We start from the raw sequence: 19,364 nt of genomic DNA, 5'->3' as shown, positions 1-19,364 counted from the left end.
GATAGGGCAGTTGCGTACCATCTATTCCCGGTAGCCCTACCTCCTGGCGTGGCGCCCGTACTCCCATCCAAGCCCTGTAGGACAACATCCTCGCTCAACGCGAAGGCCTACAGTCGCGGCTGGACGCGCTGCCTCCGCCCTGCATCGCGATGGCCCTCCTGCAAGTCCACCAGGCCAAAGCACTCAGAAACATGTACGGGGTGGACCTGATCCTGATGTGCTGCAGGAACTGTGCTCAGCGACCGACCTGCGCCCTGAGAGCGGCGAAGGCCACAGCGCAGGCACTCGGACAGGCGATGGCCACCCTAGTGGTCCAGGAATGCCATCTTTGGCTCAGTCTGGTCGAGATGCGTGAGGCTGTCAAGAACCGCCTCCTGGACGCACCTGTCTCTCAGACTGGCCTTTTCGGTGACACCGTCGAGGACTTCGCCCAACAGTTCTCCGCGGTGAAGCAGACGGAGGCCATCTCTCAAGCATCATGCCTGCGCCGCAGACCTGCCGCTCACGGGCCCTGCCCGTCTGCCCGCCGAGGGCGTCCCCCTGTGAAAAAACCAGCTCCTGCTCCGCCTCAACCCGGGCCCAGCTCTCAGCCCCAGCGTCGAGCACCCCGCAGGCGGCGCACGCCCCCTGTCTCACGAACCCCCTCTAGGACCCGGAAGGCTCCCAAGCGTTCCTGAGACAGCCGACCCAGAGCCGAAGACGTTAGCTCTGGAGGTGGTAAGACCGCTCCGTCCCCCGGTGGAGGGCCGGGAGGAGAATCCTTTGTTTTTTAATTTGCCACACCCCCTGACGGGGGCTGTGGTACCCACATTCTCAATAAGAGCTATTTCCTTTGCCTCTGGGTCACCTGGCCCGCAAATGCCGTTCTCACGGCAATCTGCTTTCAGATTATGACAGCCCCGGTACACCGAACGCGGCGATCCGCGCTTCAGGTCAACTGGGAAAAGAGCAAGCTCACTCCGGTTCAGAGCATCTCTTTTCTCGGGCTGGAGTTAGACTCAGTCTCAATGACAGCATGTCTCACGAGCGAGTGTGCTCAGTTGGTGCTGGATTGCCTCGCTTCCTTCAAGCCAGGCACAGTGGTCCCTCTAAAACTTTTCCAGAGGCTCCTGGGGCATATGGCGTCCTCCGCGGCGCCGCTGGGGTTGATGCATATGATACCACTCCAGCACTGGCTCCAGACTCGAGTCCCGAGACAAGCATGGCACCATGGCACGCATCGGGTAAGGATCACCCCGGCCTGCCTCAAAACACTCCGACCCTGGACAGACCTCTGCTTTTTACGGGCAGGAGTGCCCCTGCAGCAGGTGTCCCGACGCGTTCTGGTCACAACCAACGCCTCCTGGTCCGGGTGGGGTGCCGTGTGCAGCGGGCACGCAGCAGCGGGCCGTTGGAAAGGGGCCCCGCTGCGTTGGCACATCAACTGCCTGGAGTTGCTGACCATCCTTCTTTCTCTCAGGAAGTTCCTCCCGTTAGTTCAGGACAAACACGTCCTCGTGAGATCGGACAGCACCACGGTGGTGGCGTACATAAATCGCCAAGGCGGCGTACGCTCCCGCCACATGTCACAACTCGCCCGCCGTCTCCTCCTATGGAGCCAGCAGCGACTCAAGTCGCTGCGTGCCACTCACATCCCCGGCAAGCTCAACGTCGTAGCGGACGCCGCTATCACGACAACGCCTGTCCGGGGGGGAGTGGAGGCTTCACCCCCAGTCGGTCCAGCTGATTTGGGAACGGTTTGGCAAGGCCCAGGTAGACCTGCTTGCCTCCCAGGAAACCTCCCACTGCCTGCTCTGGTACGCCCTAACAGAGGCTCCCCTCGGGACAGACGCGCTGGCACACAGCTGGCCCTCGGGGCTGCGCAAGTACGCATTTCCCCCAGTGAGCCTTCTTGCACCGGTGCTGTGCAAGGTCGGGAGGACGAGGAGCAAGTCACGCTAGTGGCCCCCTACTGGCCCACCCGGACTTGGTTCTCGGAACTCAGGCTTCTCATGACAGCTCCTCCCTGGCGAATTCCCCTGAGAAAGGACCTCCTCTCTCAGGGACGGGGCACGCTCTGGCACCCGCGCCCAGACCTCTGGAACCTCCACGTCTGGTCCCTGGACGGGATGCGGAAGAGCTAGCCGGCTTACCAGCGACCATTGTGAATACAATCAACCAAGACAGAGCCCCCTCTACCAGGCACCTTTACACCCCTAAAGTGGCGCTTGTTCGCAGATTGGTGTTCTTCCCGAACTGAAGATCCGCAGAGATGCGCGATCAAGTCAGTGCTCCTGTTCCTACAGGAGAGGCTGGACAGGAGGCTGTCCCCGTCCACCCTCAAGGTGTATGTTGCCGCCATTGCCGCCCACCACGATCCTGTAGACGGCAAGTCTTTGGGTAAGCATGACCTGATCCTCAGGTTCCTGAGAGGCGCCCAGAGGTTGAATCCCTCCCGACCAGGCCTAGTTCCCTCCTGGGATCTCTCGGTAGTCTTGGCAGGACTCCAGAGACCCCCCTTCGAGCCGCTTGAATCAATTGGACTCAGGGCCCTCTCTCTTAAGACGGCCCTGCTGATCGCTCGCCTCTATCAAGAGGGTCGGGACCTGCAAGCGTTCTCTGTCAGCGACACTTGCCTGGAGTTCGGTCCGGCAGATACGTCTGTGATCCTAAGACCGCGACCGGGCTATGTGCCCAAGGTTCCTACCACACCATTCCGAGATCAGGTAGTGAACCTGCAAGCGCTGCCCCGGAGGAGGCAGACCCAGCCCTTTCGCTGCTATGTCCAGTGCGCGCCCTGCGCATTTACCTGGACCGCACACAGAGCACCAGACGCTCTGAGCAGCTCTTTGTCTGCTTTGGGGACAGCAGAAAGGGAATGCCGTCTCCAAACAGAGGCTCGCCCACTGGGTTGTCGACGCCATCACACTGGCTTATCACACCCAGGCCGTGCCCCTACCCTTGCGGTCCGAGCTCACTCAACAAGGGGTGTTGCGTCCTCGTGGGCACTGGCCAAGGGCACCTCCCTAGCAGACATCTGTAGAGCCACGGGTTGGGCAACACCCAACACCTTCGCAAGGTTTTACAACCTCCGCGTTGAGTCGGTTGCGCCTCGTGTTTTGTCAGGTCCGAGCCCGTAGAACTCGGTAACACGTAGACCGACCGGCCGGGTGGATCGCTTGCGCCCAGCCCTTTTCCTGACGTCAAGGTTAAGTAGTGCGCCTTTTTCCCAGGGCGCTCCACTCCGAAGTCGGGACCCTGGTCGATTCCTCCCCAGCCCTCCAGGTCCGCGGTTCAGCGGAGGAACTCGCCGACCCAAGCCACCGCGGGTACCCTGATGGCTACCCTGTACTGGTATAGGTGCTCCACAGGTAAGGCCTCCTGCTCGGACTCCCCTGTGTGTATTTCCACGGTTCTGTCCCCTTACGAGCGGACCCCGTGTCTCCCTTAGGCAGTTACAGCTGCCCCGTCGCCGTGCTGTAGCAACTCCCCTTTCGAGGCTGGATCTACCACCGCACCATACTTTCCACACAAGCCCTAAGACGGCCGTGTGACGTGTCTACCACTTTTCCTCCCCAAGAAAAAGGGCAGGTGTGGTCTCCGCGAGGGTCTGGGTAAGACCCCTTCCCTATATGCGTGTAAGGGCCCCGGCCGTGATTGCTCTATGCGAGAAACATAGAGAGAAAGAGGCCCAGCCAGGCTGGCCCGTTCCCATGTTGGCAAACATCGCCTTGTTCCCTCTCAGGGTAACTAGAAGGATCCCGATGTTCGTATGGGGCATTGGGGAAGGGTACGTGCAGCCAGGTACAGACGATGCGCGGCACTGGATGAATCCCTGCCCGCCTCTGTATCGGCAGTTCACGCACACGGTTCAGCACATGGCAAGATTGGAATGGGTCCCCTAGTGTCGCTTCTCCGACACAACGTGGAGAGAGCGACAGAAGGAGAACGTTTGGTTACGTATGTAACCTCCGTTCCTCGAGGGAGGGAACGACACGCTGTGTCTTTCCTCCGCCATGTCGCTGAACCGAGCCACTGTTGTGGCCGGACCATTTCCGCTCCTCAGAAAAATCCTGACTAAACTTCCGTATTTGCCCCGCTTAAATACCCGTATGCGGGGCGGGTATGCAAATACTGACTGCCAACTCTCATTGGCCCTTTTCAATAGGTCAGAGGTGAATATCGGCGCTCAAGAGAGACCCCTAGTGTCGCTTCTCCGACACAACGTGTCGTTCCCTCCCTCGGGGAACGGAGGTTACATACGTAACCAAACGATATCTGTAATGTGATTGTGACTAGTAAGAAAGTGTTTTTTATATATATAAAATCCATGTTCCAGATATCTGAAATACCAAATCTAACATGTTGAAATACAATTACAGATATCAAAAATGTGCATTTTTACCAGTTGTAATTCAGTTATTGATATCAGGAATGGATATTTGCACTAGTTACAATGTATTTATTGATATCAATAATTAGCATTTGTACTAGTAAGAAATACATATATATATACACACACACTGGTGGCCAAAAATACACAATAATTTACAGATTTTGCTCTTACGGAAAGAAATTGGTACTTTTATTCACAAAAGTGGCATTCAACTGATCACAATGTATAGTCATGATATAACTTCTTAAGATCCATAACACTCTTTTCTAATTATCTGTTGTCCAATGACTGTGTTTCTTTGCCCACTCTAAACTTTTCTTTTTGTTTTTCTGTTTCAAAAGTGTCTTTTTCTTTGCAATTCTTCCTATAAGTCCTGCACCCCTGAGTCTTCTCTTTACTGATGTACATGAAACTGGTGTTGAGCGGGTAGAATTCAATGAAGCTGTCAGCCGAGGACATGTGAGGTGTCTATTTCTCAAACTAGAGACTCTGATGTACTTATCCTCTTGTTTAGTTGTACATCTGGTCTTCCACATCTCTTTCTGTCCTTGTTAGAGACAGTTGTCCTTCGTCTTTGAAGACTGTAGTGTACACCTTTGAATGAAATCTTCAGTTTTTGGCAATTTCAAGCATTGTATCACCTTCATCCCTCAAAACAATGATTGACTGATGAGTTTCTAGAGAAAGAAGTTTCTGTTTTGTCATTTGTCACCTAATATTGACCTTAAGACATGTCAGTCTACTGCATACTGTGACAACTCAAAAACAAACACAAAGACAATGTAAAGCTTCATTTAATGCATCAAATATCTTTCAACTGTGTTTGATATAATGGCAAGTGATTTTCTAGTACCCAATGATCAATTTAGCATGATTACTCAAGGATAAGGTGTTGGAGTGATGGCTGCTGGAAATGGGGTCTGTCTGGATTTAGTCATCAAAAATGACTTTTTTCAAATAGTGATGTGCTGTTTTTTACATCAGTAAAGTCCTGACTAGTTGAATGCCACTTTGGTGAATCTGTACATTATTCCAAACTTTTGGCTGCCAGTGTGTGTGTGTGTGTGTGTGTATATTTTATATTCTATATATGTAATTCCATTTTTAATGGGAGTGGATGGCAGATCATTGTGAAATATTTCTTGTGAAAATGCAGTTCCAGATATCAAGAATAAATTTTTTTACTAGTTGAAGTTCCATTTTTTATATCAAGAATTTATGTCTTTACTAGTTCAAATGTAATTACAGATATCACAAATTTGCATTTTCATAAGTAGTGATTCCATACCTGATATCAAGAATTAGCATTCAAATAAAATTGTTGATGTCAACAATTCATATCCTGTGAATGAATAAAAGTCAATTTGGCTTTCCATAAACATTCTCCATGGCTCAAACAATGGCGTGATTTAAATACTTCAATTCTGTTTGATGACCTTTGTGGCAGACTTCAGCTTACTGAGCTACACTACACAATGATGCTTGCAGGCAGAACTTAATCTGAAACATTAACATTGTGGCTTGACATTAATATTGAAAATGGTCTGTTTCCTGTTTTTGGATCTAAGGTCACGCTTGTGGCAAAAGTTACTGTAATTGCAAACTTTCCTGTTACAGTGAGGGTTTTCCCAGATATATTTCAGATAATATAGAAACTGTTGTAGCAATCAAGTGTATCTAGCTTTGATACAGTTCAAACCTCAATGTGTGTGTGTGTGTGTGTGTATGTCTGTGTGTGTAAGTGTGGGGGAGACGAGGGAGCGCGAGGGCTCTTTTAAACCCAAATTGAAATAGATGTAGGATATTTTAGATTTTTTTTTGATGTTTTTAACCTGTTTACTGTCTTTGTTTTAACTGGTTATTTTGTTGAGGTAGCCTGTACAGCTCTTTGAAATAACTGAAATAATTTGGCAAAGTGATATGTAGAAGTAAGACCTGGAACTACTTTATAATCGTGTATATCCTAGAAAATGAATTGCACACCTTAGAAATTTTTCATAGTTAATCGCGATTAATCACAGATTTTGAAAGTGCTTAAAATTTACTTTTATATTTACTTTTTTCCTGTCAAAATGTATTTATTTCCTTCTTAGGATAGAAAAAAATATGGAAAAATTATGTTTATTAACATTTTCCAAACCCATCCTTCTATAGAATAAAAAAAGAACTTAAAATGCACCAATTCAAGTAACATTAAACATTTCCCAATTTTCCTTGTTTGGCATGTGGCAAAATATGTACCCATATAACTTTAGTAGACTCAAAATCTGAAAGAGCTAGCATTAGTATAACTTGATACAAGTTTGCTAATCAAAATCAAAACATTGTGCTGTCTCACTTCTTAAATATCGGACACCCTTACCCTTTATTTTATGAATATTAATCGCAATTTTAGTTTACCTAGCAAGTAATTTAAATGAAGTACCTGCAACACAGCTTTAAATGTGTAGAGACTAAGAGGAAGGTGATTAACGTAAGACATCAACACTCACTTTAATCAAATATCTGTCTCAAAATGCTCAGAGGATCAGACGGGCTCTATGGCCCTAATCAGATTATGAGAAAATATACTTCTTTAATTGTGACCATCTCAAGGAGTCAAAGTAATTATATTAAAACAAACCCACCATGAAAGACCCTTAGCGGGATTGTACAGGCTAAGCTGAGAAAATACATGTTCTGCACTGATCTGAAACTGGTTTTAGTAAGTTATTTGTAAATCTGATGTGCAGCAAAATGTTTTTGACCTTCACAAAATGGGAAGTGGCTAAAAGAAATTAGCTAAAGCATTGAAAATACCAATTTCCACCATCAGGGCAATTATTAAGAATTTCCAATCAACTGGAGATGTTTAGAATCAGCCTGGAAGAAGATGTGTGTCTATATTGTCTCCTCGCACGGTGAAGAGGATGTTTCAAGTGGCCAAAGAATCTCCAATGATCACTGCTGGAGAATTGCAGAAATTAGTTGGGTCATGGGGTCAGAAAATCTCCAAAATTATATCTGACATCAAGAAAAAAGCCTCGGCTCTCATCCAACAACGAACTCAAGCGTCTTCAGTTTTCCAGACACTACTGGAACTTCAAATGGGACAGGGTTCTATGGCCAGATGAAATATTAAGAGATTGGTTTGGTGCACACAGAGAGGTAGTCATATGGAAAAGTACCCCATGCCCACGGTTAAATATAGTGGTGGATCTTTAACTTTGTGGAGCTGTTTTTATGTCAGAGGTCCTGGACATCTTGTTCGGATATATGGTATCATGGACTCTATCAAATACCAACAGATAAAAATCAAAACCTGACTGCCTCTACCAGAAAGCTTAAAATGGGCCCTGGTTGGATCTTGCAACAGGACAATGATCCAAAATACACATCAAAATCAACACAAAAATGCTTCACTGACCACAAAATCAAGGTTCTGCCATGGCCATCCCAGTCCCCTGACCTGAACCCCATAGAACATTTGTGGGGTGAACTGAAGAGTTTAAATCATTTTTTGCCTTCACTGGTACTTTTAAAAATGGTCCTGCAGGAAATTAATTTTTTAAAGTACTTAAATATTCCATGTAGTGTCTAAATTAATATGAGCTCATAAAAGCTACAAACATGATATTGATAAAAATAATATTTTATATGGTGTGTAAATAGTATTAAATGGAAAACTGCATGTCACACCTCAATACTTATACAATACCTATATGAGCTATTTTTGTAAACTACTACATATGTATATTTTTGAATGGAGGAAAACTTGAATGATTGCAAAATATAAAATACTTTAATGTAAACATTTGTCATGCCAATCAAGTTTTTATTGTGCATATATGTGTAACGATCTAGACACACAACAGGCAGAGACGATGACGAAGTGGAGATGAACCCAAGTGCAGTTTATTCTGACAATGTGAAACCAGGATCCCGAACTATAAAGGTGAAGGGAGACAAAACAAAATCACCAACAAGGACCAAACTCATAATGACAAACCTGGACACAACATGAAATTAAGGCAGGGGCTAAGGCTAAGGCTGGACAGGACTGGAACAAAACTACAAGGTACAAGGATACAGACTGGACTAAACTAGGCTAGACAATGGAGTAACATGTACACAGGTGAAACTAAACTATGGGTGCACAAAGTTAAACAAAGACAGGCTAGACTAAACTATGGAAAACAACAAGGCGACATAGACACAAGGTAACAAGAGCAAGGCAACGTAGACACAAGGTTACTAGTGAAGAAAGACAAGGTTACAAGAACAATACCTGACAAGTGCAAAAGGCAAACAAAATGGTTTAAATACAAAAGACAAGGGTGACAAAGGCCAATAAACGAACAGAACTCTAAAACAAGATAACAAGACAATTAACTGAAACCAATGACAAACTGGAACTGAAGCGAGTTAATCAAACAATAAACCAATGAAACCGGACACATGAACAAGGGAAAACAGGAATAGACAAGACTGGGAAACAGGAACTAATCAGGAAATATCAAAATAAAAGTACAAAAACAAAAGTCAAAGTGAGAATGTTACAATATGTGATGCATTTTAAATAGATCAACATAGGCAGACTATAATAATAACAATAATAATACAAATTAATTACAATTCCTGTAATTTATATATAAATTTTAAGATAATGAATATGAGATCAAATCTCTGTATTGAGGTTCATGACCTGATGTGAATGATTTCACATGAAAGACTTCTGGGTGATTTGAGAATGTTATAAACACAAATAAATGGACTGAAAGAAATTACAAATTAGTGCACAAACTAAAGCATTAAACATCTTCAGAATACAAATAGTAATAAGGTTTAATTAACCATATGAATCATTGCATAATTATTATTTTATCCCCAAAGTGTCTATTCTCCATTCTACCCTCTTCATCAAACTTCAGTAATAAAGTATTTCCATTATACAGTGTAATATAATCTAATAATAATTACAATTACACATATCTTAATATAAAAATGATCTGAAAAATGTACAGCTATGCTAAAATCTAATGTAAACGTAGGACCACCATTATCATAAGCATTCAAATATTTTGCAATTCAAATGTTCTGTCTCACTTTATATTAGGTGTCTTTAACAGGTATGTATAACATAAAGGTACATACAATACAATGTACTTATTGTGTAAATATGTTATTTCTTTTCTGCAATTTCTCACAAGATTCAAATTTGCTGCTACTGAGGTTGAGGTACGGGTAGGTTTAGGGGGTAGGGTTAAGATTAGGATTAGGGTTGAGGATAAGGGTTGGGTAGGGTTCCCCTTCTGTCGCTCTCTCCACGTTGTGTCAGAGAAGCGACACTAGGGGTCTCTCTTGAGCGCCGATATACACCTCTGATCTATGAAAAAAGGCCAATGAGAAGTTGGCAGCCGGTATTTGCATATCCTGCCCCCAGACATACGGGTATTCATTCAGAAAATTTCTTCGGAGCCGATGGTCGTGCATGCAGTCTGCTGCGAGTTACACACCAAGTTCCTGTTTAAATCCTCTGACGCTCTTTATGCTGTTGGACTTTATGGCGCACAACAGCGGCTTTCTCCTTCGTGTACGGCTGTGCATTCTTGCCCCTGGGCGCTTCGACAGCGCAGACAACTACAAAGAGTTATTCTAAAAGAGTACTTTCGCTCTAAAAGAGCAAAACACAGCGGCGTTGAACGTCCTTTTCAGGACGCGTCTTTTTAAAGACGATTTTTCCGCCCCTGTGTAGTTTCTGGATGCGTTGATTCTCCCCACCTCTGACGGTCATAAAACTGCCTTGCATTCCTGGGTTGCGATCAGACTCAGGCAGCGTTTTTATGAATGGTCTATGTTTTCAGTACGAGAACATAGCCATGACAGCATTGCGGTCGTAGGCTTTTTCTTGTAGTAAGAGAAAGCCACTTCAGCCGCCCCCCCGCGCCTCGCCTCCTTTCTACGGGATTGAGGCAGGTTCCGCGGGCGATGAAGACGATCCAGGGACAATGACGGGCTCCGTTTCGCCGGGTGAACCCCCTCGAAACCCCCCGCCTCCCTGGCACACTTGCTGGTTTCCGTCCAAGCTCGGGATGAGCATTCTCTCCAATGGGTTATGTTTTCAGTGTGAGAACATAACCGCGGCAGCGTTGCAATCTCTGCTTTCTCTTGTAGTGAGAAAGGGCCATTTCAGCCGCCCCCCCCACGCCTCGCCTCCTTCCTACGGGATTGAGGCAGGCGTCGCGGGCGATGAAAGACGATCTGGGGAGAATAACGGGACGCTTTCGCTGGGTAAATCCCCTCGAAACCTCCCACCTCCCCGGCACGCTTGCCTGCTTCCCCCGAGCTCGGGATTAGTGCGGCCCGCTTAACAGCCTACCGTCCGGTCCCTCGAGATCCCCGGCATTGGATGATGACATCACCCCTGCATCGGAGAGCGTAACAGCGGCGTGGATGCGGATAACTCGCCTGGGCCGCCACCTTCGGGTCTCTACCCAGTCTGAGCCTGACGCACGGAGGTCCGCTATGCTTTCCCGAGCTTAATTGGTTCCGCGGGCATGTGCGCCACTCACAGCCGGTTCCTTCCCGGATGTGCATGATGAGCTGAGCAAGCCCAGCTTCCTCGCTCCTCCGCTCTCTCTACCCTCGGTGGTAGAACGGTCCCAGACCTCTCCCCCCTGCATGCCATGGCCCCCTCCTGTTAGTCCACCGGGCCAAGGCACTTCAAAATCTGCACTTGGGTAGTCCTGTTCTTGACGTGCTGCAGGAACTGCACGCAAACAGGCGATGGCCACCCCCCGTGGTCCAGAAACGCAACGCATGGACAGGACCTGGTCGCAGTACAGGAGGCAGACAAAGCACGCTTTCTCAAAACGCCCCCTGTCTCCCAGCTCCGTCCATTCGGCGACACCACTTGACGACTCCGCCCATTTTTCCGCAGTATACGGCGAACATGCCAAGCCCCTGCATGAAGAAATCGCCTCTCTTCTAATCAAAGACGCAATAGAGCCTGACCCTCCAACTGAAACGAAGAAGGGTCTCTACAGCCCTTACTTCGTTGTACCCAAGAAAGGCGGCGGCTTACGACTGATCTTGGACCTGCGAGTTTTTCAACCGGGCTCTGTCCAAACTCCCGTTCAAAATGTTCACCCAGAAACAAATTCTATCTGGTGTCCGGCATCTAGATTGTTTCGCAGCGGTAGACCTGAAGGACGCGTACTTTCACGTATCAATCCACCCTCGTCAACGACCCTTCTTAAGGTTTGCGTTCGACGGCCAGGCGTATCAGTACAAAGTCCTCCCCTTCGGCCTGTCTCTGTCCCCTCACGTCTTCATGAAAGTCGCAGAGCGCAGCTCTTGCCCCGCTCCGAGAAGCCATACTCAATCACCTCGACGACTGGCTCATCCTGGCCCCCTCGCGAGAGTTACTATGCGCGCACAGAGACCAGGTGCTCAGGCACCTCAGCCGTTTGGGGCTTCAGGTCAATTGGGAAAAGAGCATCTCTTTTCCCAGCTTGGAGTTAGACTCAGTCTCAATGACAGCATGTCTCTCCAACGAGCGTGCTCAGTCAGTGCTGAAATGCCTCGCTTCCTTCAAGCCAGGCACCGTGGTCCCTCTAAAACGATTCCAAAAGCTCCTGGGGCATATGGCATCCTCTGTGGTGGCTGCGCCTCTGGGGTTGATGCATATGAGACCACTTCAGCACTGGCTCTAGACTCGAGTCCCGAGACGAGCATGGCGCCGTGGCACGCACAGTGTGAAAGTTACCACCGCCTGCCGCCAAACCTTCAAACCCTGGACAGACCTCTGCTTTTTACGGGCAGGAGTACCCTTGTAGCAGGTGTCCCGATGCGTTCTGGTCACAACTGATGCCTCCAAATTGGGTTGGGGCGCCGTGTGCAACGGGCACGCAGCCGCAGGCCGTTGGAACCGGGCCCCGCTGCGTTGGCACATCAACTGCCTAGAGCTGCTGGCTGTTTTCTTTGCCCTGAGGAAGTTTCTCCCGTTAATTCTAGACAAACATGTCCTTGTCAGGACACACAGCACCACAGTGGTAGCCTACATAAATCGCCAAGGCGGAGTACGCTCCCTCCACATGTCACAGCTCGCCCGTCGTCTCCTCCTTTGGAGTCAGCAGCGACTCAAGTCACTGCGCGCCACTCACATTCCCGGCAACCTCAATGTAATAGCGGACACGCTGTCAAAACAAACCTTGCCCAGCGGAGAGTGGAGGCTCCACCCCCAGTCGGTCCAGCTGATCTGGGACCGGTTCGGCAAGGCCCAGGTAGACCTGTTTGCCTCCCAAGAAACCTCCCACTGCCTGCTCTGGTATGCCCAGACAGAGGCTCCCCTCGGGACAGATGCTTTAGCACACAGCTGGCCCACGGGGCTGCGCAAGTACACATTTCCCCCAGTGAGCCTTCTTGCACAGGTGCTATGCAAGGTCAGGGAGGACGAAGAGCAAGTCATTCTGGTGGCCCCGAACTGGCCCACCCGGACTTGGTTCTCGGACCTCACGCTCCTCACGACAGCCCCTCCCTGGCGAATTCCTCTGAGGAAGGACCTCCTTTCTCGGGACGGGGCACGCTCTGGCACCCGCACCCAGACCTCTGGAACCTCCCCGTCTGGCCCCTGGACGGGATGCAGAAGATCAAGCCGGCCTACCACCGACCGTCATAGATACTATCAACCAAGCCAGAGCCCCCTCTACCAGGCATCTTTACGCCCTAAAGTGGCGTCTGTTGTTCTTCCCGGGCTGGAGACCCACAGAAGTGCACGGTTAGGTCAGTGCTCATGTTTCTACAGGAGAGGCTGGAGAGGAGGCTGTCCCCCTCCACCCTCAAGGTGTATGTCGCTGCCATCGCGGCTCACCACGACACGATAGACGGCAAGCCTCTTGGTAAGCACGACTTAATTATCAGGTTCCTAAAAGGTGCCCGGAGGCTAACTTCCTCCCGGCCTAACCTGTTTCCCTCCTGGGATCTCTCAAGACCGCCCTGCTGATCGCGCTTGCCTCCATTATGAGGGTCGGGGACCTGCAAGCGTTCTCTGTTAGCGACACTTGCCTGGAGTTCGGTCCGGCAGACACATACGTGATCCTAAGACCGCGACCGGGCTACGTGCCCAAGGTTCCTACCATGCCCTTCAAAGATCAGGTAGTGAACCTGCAAGCGCTGCCCCGGGAGGAGGAAGGCCCAGCCCTTTCGTTGCTGTGTCCGGTATGTGCTTTGCGTATCTATTTGGACCGCACGCAGAGCTCTAGACGTTCTGAGCAGCTCTTTGTCTGCTTTGGAGGACAACAGAAAGGGAACGCTGTCTCCAAGCTGAGGCTCGCCCACTGGGTTGTCGACGCCATCTCACTGGCTTATCACACCCAGGCCGTGCCCCCCCTCTTGCGGGTCCGAGCTCACTCAACCAAGAGTGTTGCGTCCTCATGGGCACTGGCCAGGGGCACGTCCCTAGCAGACATCTGCAGAGCAGCAACACCCAACACTTTCGTGAGATTCTACAATCTCCGAATTGAGTCAGTATCATCCCGTGTTTTCTCAGGTCCGAGCCCATAGAACTCGGTAACACGTTGACGTTTTGGCCGGGTGAATCACTTGCGCCTAGCGCCCTTTCCCTCAGCCGAGGTAAAATAGTGCGCCTTTGTTCCGAGGAGACCCCATCTTCGGGTCCCTGGTTGATTCCTCCCTAGCCCTTGTGGGTCTGCAGTTCAGCGGAGGAACTCGCTGACCCAAGCCACTACGGGTACCCAATCTACCCTGTACTGGAATAGGTGCTCCACAGGTAAGGCCTCCTGTTCGGACTCCCCCTGTGTGTAATTCCGCAGTACTGTCCCCTCACGAGCGGACCCCCGTGTCTCCCTTAGGCAGTTACAGCTGCCTCGGTCGCCGTGCTGTAAGCTTCCCCCCTCTACGAGGCTGGATCTACCACCACACCAACTTTCCCACATAGGTCCTAAGAAGACCATGTGATGTATTTGCCACTCCCCTGCAGGGTAGGTGTGGCCTCCGCAGGGTCTTCTCCCCTGAAAGAAGGGGTAAGACCACCTTCCCTTAATGCATGTAAGGGCCCCGGCCGTAGTTGCTCTATGCGAGAAACATAGAGAAAAAAGAGGCCCAGCCAGGCTTGGCCCGTTCCCAGGTTGGCGGCTATCACCTTGTTCCTCCCTCCAGGGTAACCAGAAGGACTCTTATGGCTTGAATGGGGCATTGGGGAAGGGTACGTGCAGTCCGATACAGCTGGTCGCCTTTGCACGTAAGAATACCTGCCCGCTCCTGTATCAGCAGTTCACATACATGGCTCAGCGCAGGGCACATTTAAAAGTGGACCCCTAGTGTCGCTTCTCTGACACAACGTGGAAAGAGCGACAGAAGGGGAACGTCTAGGTTACGTATGTAACCTCCGTTCCCAGATGGAGGGAACGAGACGTTGTGTCTTCCCCGCCACGTCGCTGAGCTGAGCCACTGTTGTGGCCGGACCATTTCCGGCTCCTCAGAAAAATCCTGAATAAACTCCCGTATTTGCCCCGCTTAAATACCCGTATGTCCGGGGGCGAGATATGCAAATACCGGCTGCCAATTTCTCATTGGCCTTTTTTCATAGATCAGAGGTGTATATCGGCGCTCAAGAGAGACCCCTAGTGTCTCTTCTCTGACACAACGTCTCGTTCCCTCCATCGGGGAATGGAGGTTACATACGTAACCTAGACGTTAGGTTAGCAGTGTAACTACAGATGTAATTAAAAGCAGGTACTTTGTATGTACAATGCAATAACAATGCAATAACAATGCAAGTACAGAGTAGTTAAAGACACCTAATATAAAGTGGATCCAAATTTTGCTAATCTTTGTCAGATTAAAAAAAACAAAAAGGTACAGTACAATCAGTAAATCGGTGTCCTATTTGGCTTTGGCACAGTGTATACACAGATTCATTCTGCATACAGTATACACATTGTATCAAAAAGAAAAACATATAACTGAAATTTTGAAAACCGTTCAAGACTTTAACAGTTTTTGACAAGCTATGATGTATCAGTGTGGTGATGGGGGCGTGGCCGAGTGACGTCTGTGGAGAGCGAGGCCACGAGAGGAAGAACGGTAAGGATTGACACCTGTGGGAAATTATCTCTAACAGCTGTTTGTGTTTGCAGTGAGCGCTAAGAGAGAAATAAAAGAGCAGTCTAGTCCACTGGAGGTGGAAGAGAGAGCTGAAGCTGTGTGTGTGACTGTGTTTGACATACTGCTGAAAAGTGAAGAGTTAAATTGGACATTTACCTGGCCCTTGCTTCCTCCTTCATAAGAAAGAAACCTGTCACGGCCACTTTCCAACTCTTCGGTGGAACTTACATTTACAAAAGAAAAAAGAACCAGACACTTTATGAAAGCAAATACAGTTTTATAATGGGAATACAATTTTGGGGAGAATGCTATAAATCACATGCTAGATTAACACTAGTCCACCTTATTCCATTTATAATTGCCTAATTTAAAGCTTACTGTAATTGATTCTCATAGAAATACGGACTGTGGCATTTGCCCCCATTAATGCAATATAAAAGGTTATCCGTTTTGCTATACACCATATAAGTTAATTGTTTCATAAGGTAAATCTTAAGTATAGTACATAACACACTTTTTGATTAAAAAAAATTCAATTGACAGCAATGTTTATCTTTTAGTTTTAATTTAAATGTATATTAAAGTTAATCGAAAATACGATTTATTAAACAGTTAAAATGCACACAGACAGTAGTACCTACTTTCCATCCATCAAAAATTCAACAGTTGCCGAATTTTGTTTATTTAATTTAACTATTGCTGTCACATTATTAAGAGCACATCATTTTACCACATATGTAGTATTAAATAGTAAAAAAACAAGTACCAAAATAATACTTTTTAAAGAAACAAACAAACAAACAAACACAAACAACCTGGTTTAAAATTTTTAGTAAGACCAAATAGTCGCATTACAATTCAAAACAATTTGCACCAGACAGTAAAATGAAATGATATTTTACACCTTTATACCCAGAGAAACCTGTTAATCAACAAACAGAATTTCAAATCGATACAATACTGGCATAAAATGTTTGCTAACCTCCTATCCAATACTTTGTTTTAAGAAATGACAGTTTACAAATTGTGTTACTCATTCAGTTTTATTTCTGCAATACCATAATCTTAATAACATTGGTTCGTAAATATATTTTTTTTTTATTGGAGTAAATGTCGAATAGTTATAACATGGAAATTCCGAGAGTGAAATATAGTCATCTCAATGGGAATATGCATGGTCAGACATTTTGCCTGATGGACTTCTGATGGACACATTTTGCTTTCAAGTTTGGTGAACTTTGGCATGCGCATTTGTAGCGTTGACTTTTAGCTTTTCACAGCGAAATTCCAAGAGTGAAATACAGTCACTTCAATGGGAATACACACAGTCAGACATTTTGCCCGATGGATTCTGTGGGCGAAATACAGTCATCTCAATGGGAGTCCACTCAAACAGGAATTTTGTATGATGGACTTTGTCATGCAAATTCACAGCATTGACACATATAAATTTGCTTGGTTTGGAAGCAACCTCTGTGGGTTTCAAATATAACTACACTGAATGTTTGCAGCAAAACATTTTAGGGGTGAGTTTCTTTATAACTTCACTCTTCCAGAGTATAAAGTACAATATAAAAAGATGCTGCTTGACAAGTAGTTTTTTGTGGGTTTCACCCTCGCTTCATATTCGCCTAAGCCTTGTTTGCTTGCAAACTTTAGCTGTGCAAAGGTAAATGTGGTCACGCCTAAGGACTGGTGGCAGTTGTACATTTCACAGATACAAATACTTGTTGATTTGGATAACCATACAAAAATGTCAACCATCGTACAAAGAGTTCACAGTTATTTTTCATTGTGTTGATATATTCAAAGTTCCAAATGTTTCCCAGCATGACTCTTCATCATGAAGGTCAACAACTTCTTGCCCTTTAAGTAAGATGCTAGATGAGGTCAGTTTTGCTTTCACAATAACAGGACCAAACAGTGATCCCTTCAGACCACGTCCAATTAAATGCAGTTAGGAGAACATGTCGTCATCTTTTTCTGTATCAGGAGAGTCGGGTCTTGATATGTCAAACAGGTGTGAAGATACTGAGGACTTTCTGGCTTTCAGAAGTCTGAGCATCTCGGCAATCTGGTTTTCAAGCATGTACATTCTGTTGTTGAGCAAGTGGATATCTCCTCGTAGTTCCTGCTTCACTTCTGTAAAGCAGGCCTGAAGACTCTGTTCTGGAATGAGGTAGAATGCTCGGCGCCCTTCAGGCTGAACTGGGCTCTGATCCTGAGGGGTTCTAGCGGTACCGTCACCCACATTGTCAAGTCGCATCTCACTCTTTGTGATGCCACTGTCGCACGAGTCCGTCTTCTTGAGGGACAGTTCATCTTGTGACTTAGTCCTGTCTGGAAGCGTCTCCATGGACTCTGCTTTAGACACAGAACACCTAGAGAGGTCAGACTTGACTGTGGCGTCTTTAAAGCGACCCCAACCTTTATTTTTGGGTGGTTCAGCTGACTTACTTCCTGTATATTTTCCATTGGGGTCCATAGGAGTGCAAAGATTTGCTCTACATGAAGTTCTAGAGGATATTGAAGAGGAGGATGAAGAGGCAATTGTTATGGCTGTTTTTTCAGTGTCTGTGACAGTGCTAGTTGGCACCTCGTGTACCATGGTCTTCTCCACATGGACAGGACCTCTCTCTACATCCTGTTCCCCTTGGCTGGCTCGCTCTGCCGCCAGTCGCGCTTCTTTCTGTTGACGAAATCGTTGAAAGAGACGGCGCACAGGGTGGTCTGGGGGAAGATTGAGAGGGGCTTCATTCTTCCTTCTCAGCATCTCTTCTTCCTCCCGTTTGACATCACTTATTTTACGGAAGACGATCTATGTGGTACAAAAACAATAATAGAACAAAACATTTAAACAAGCAGAATTGTAAAGGAACAGTTCACACAATTGGAAAATTCTTCTTAAGTATTTAGAAGGGTTGTGAACCGAGAACCAAGGATCGTGGTGATTCCATATTTTCATTCATATATTTGATCCACATTTATAGATTTCCAAATCCATATTTAAAAGATACTGGAACTGGATGGTTTTCATGATTTTCGGTTACGTTAACTCAAACATGCATTCGTGTGGCAATGTAGATCCTTAAATACAGTGTTTCATGTTCAGTGTTCTCAGCGGCATTGCAACACTGCTATTGAACAGCACTGTAGTCTGATTCCCAAAAAAATGACCAGTGTCAGTTCTTTTGAATCTACTGTGCAAAACATACAGCACAACCAACGTAGTCCATTCAACCAGCATCACCTGCTAGGTTTTGCTGGTGAAAAGAATGGCTTTGCTGGTCCACCAACTTGACCGAACCAAACCAGCACTGACCAGCATAAACCAGCCTAGACCAGCATGGGAATTGCATGCTGGTTAAGCTGGCATTTGTTGCAAGGAACATTTTATTGCCAAACTCAATACTCTCTTGTTGTGACAGATTGCACTGGAATCTGATTACCTTTGGGACTGGGGTCATAAATTAGGTGTAATCTATCTCACACAGATCCATGTGATATGGATCTGAGGATAAGGCTAGTTGTGGTCTTGTTCACCTAGAGGTGGAAGCCATTAAAAATGTCATGCAAACAAATCTATCTGGGCTCTTGACCCTCAAGCTTCTTAGAAGATGAGGAGCAAGTCATATGATTCCTTTTGAGTGTTTGCTAGAGGTGTTAGTCAATGCTAGTCACTGCTATCTTTAGCTTTGTCATGCACGACAGCCAAACATATCAGATATGTCAGTAAAGAGTGTACTCAATTCACAGAACGTATCTTTCTAAGCAATTTTTATTTTTCCAATTAGGTTGTGTTGAGCAACATTCTTGTTGGTCTTGGGACAATACTTTCAATCGATCAGATTTTAGGGTAAAAGTTAGAGCAGTGGTTCCCAAC

The 19,364-nt window shown here is 47.0% G+C and overlaps 1 protein-coding gene across 2 annotated transcripts in view; it reads right to left on the bottom strand.

Moving 5' to 3' along the window:
* LOC127641500 (potassium voltage-gated channel subfamily H member 1) overlaps positions 1 to 19,364 on the bottom strand; it is a 102,207-nt gene that overhangs the window by 16,106 nt on the left and 66,737 nt on the right. Inside the window, exon 11 of one of the 2 annotated variants that reach the window (XM_052124537.1) lies at positions 16,303 to 18,299. The exons of the other annotated variant lie outside the window; for it this stretch is intronic. Coding sequence (XP_051980497.1) covers positions 17,439 to 18,299 — 861 coding nt within the window. The 3' untranslated portion in view covers positions 16,303 to 17,438. Of the gene's footprint in view, positions 1 to 16,302; positions 18,300 to 19,364 lie in introns of those variants that run through there. 2 annotated transcript variants of the gene reach the window in all.

The sequence above is a fragment of the Xyrauchen texanus genome, chromosome 50 (assembly GCF_025860055.1).
Source record: "Xyrauchen texanus isolate HMW12.3.18 chromosome 50, RBS_HiC_50CHRs, whole genome shotgun sequence".
NCBI lineage: Eukaryota > Metazoa > Chordata > Actinopteri > Cypriniformes > Catostomidae > Xyrauchen > Xyrauchen texanus.
The sequence above is the reverse complement of the archived record's forward strand: the minus strand, read 5'-3'. Positions and strand labels throughout refer to the sequence as shown.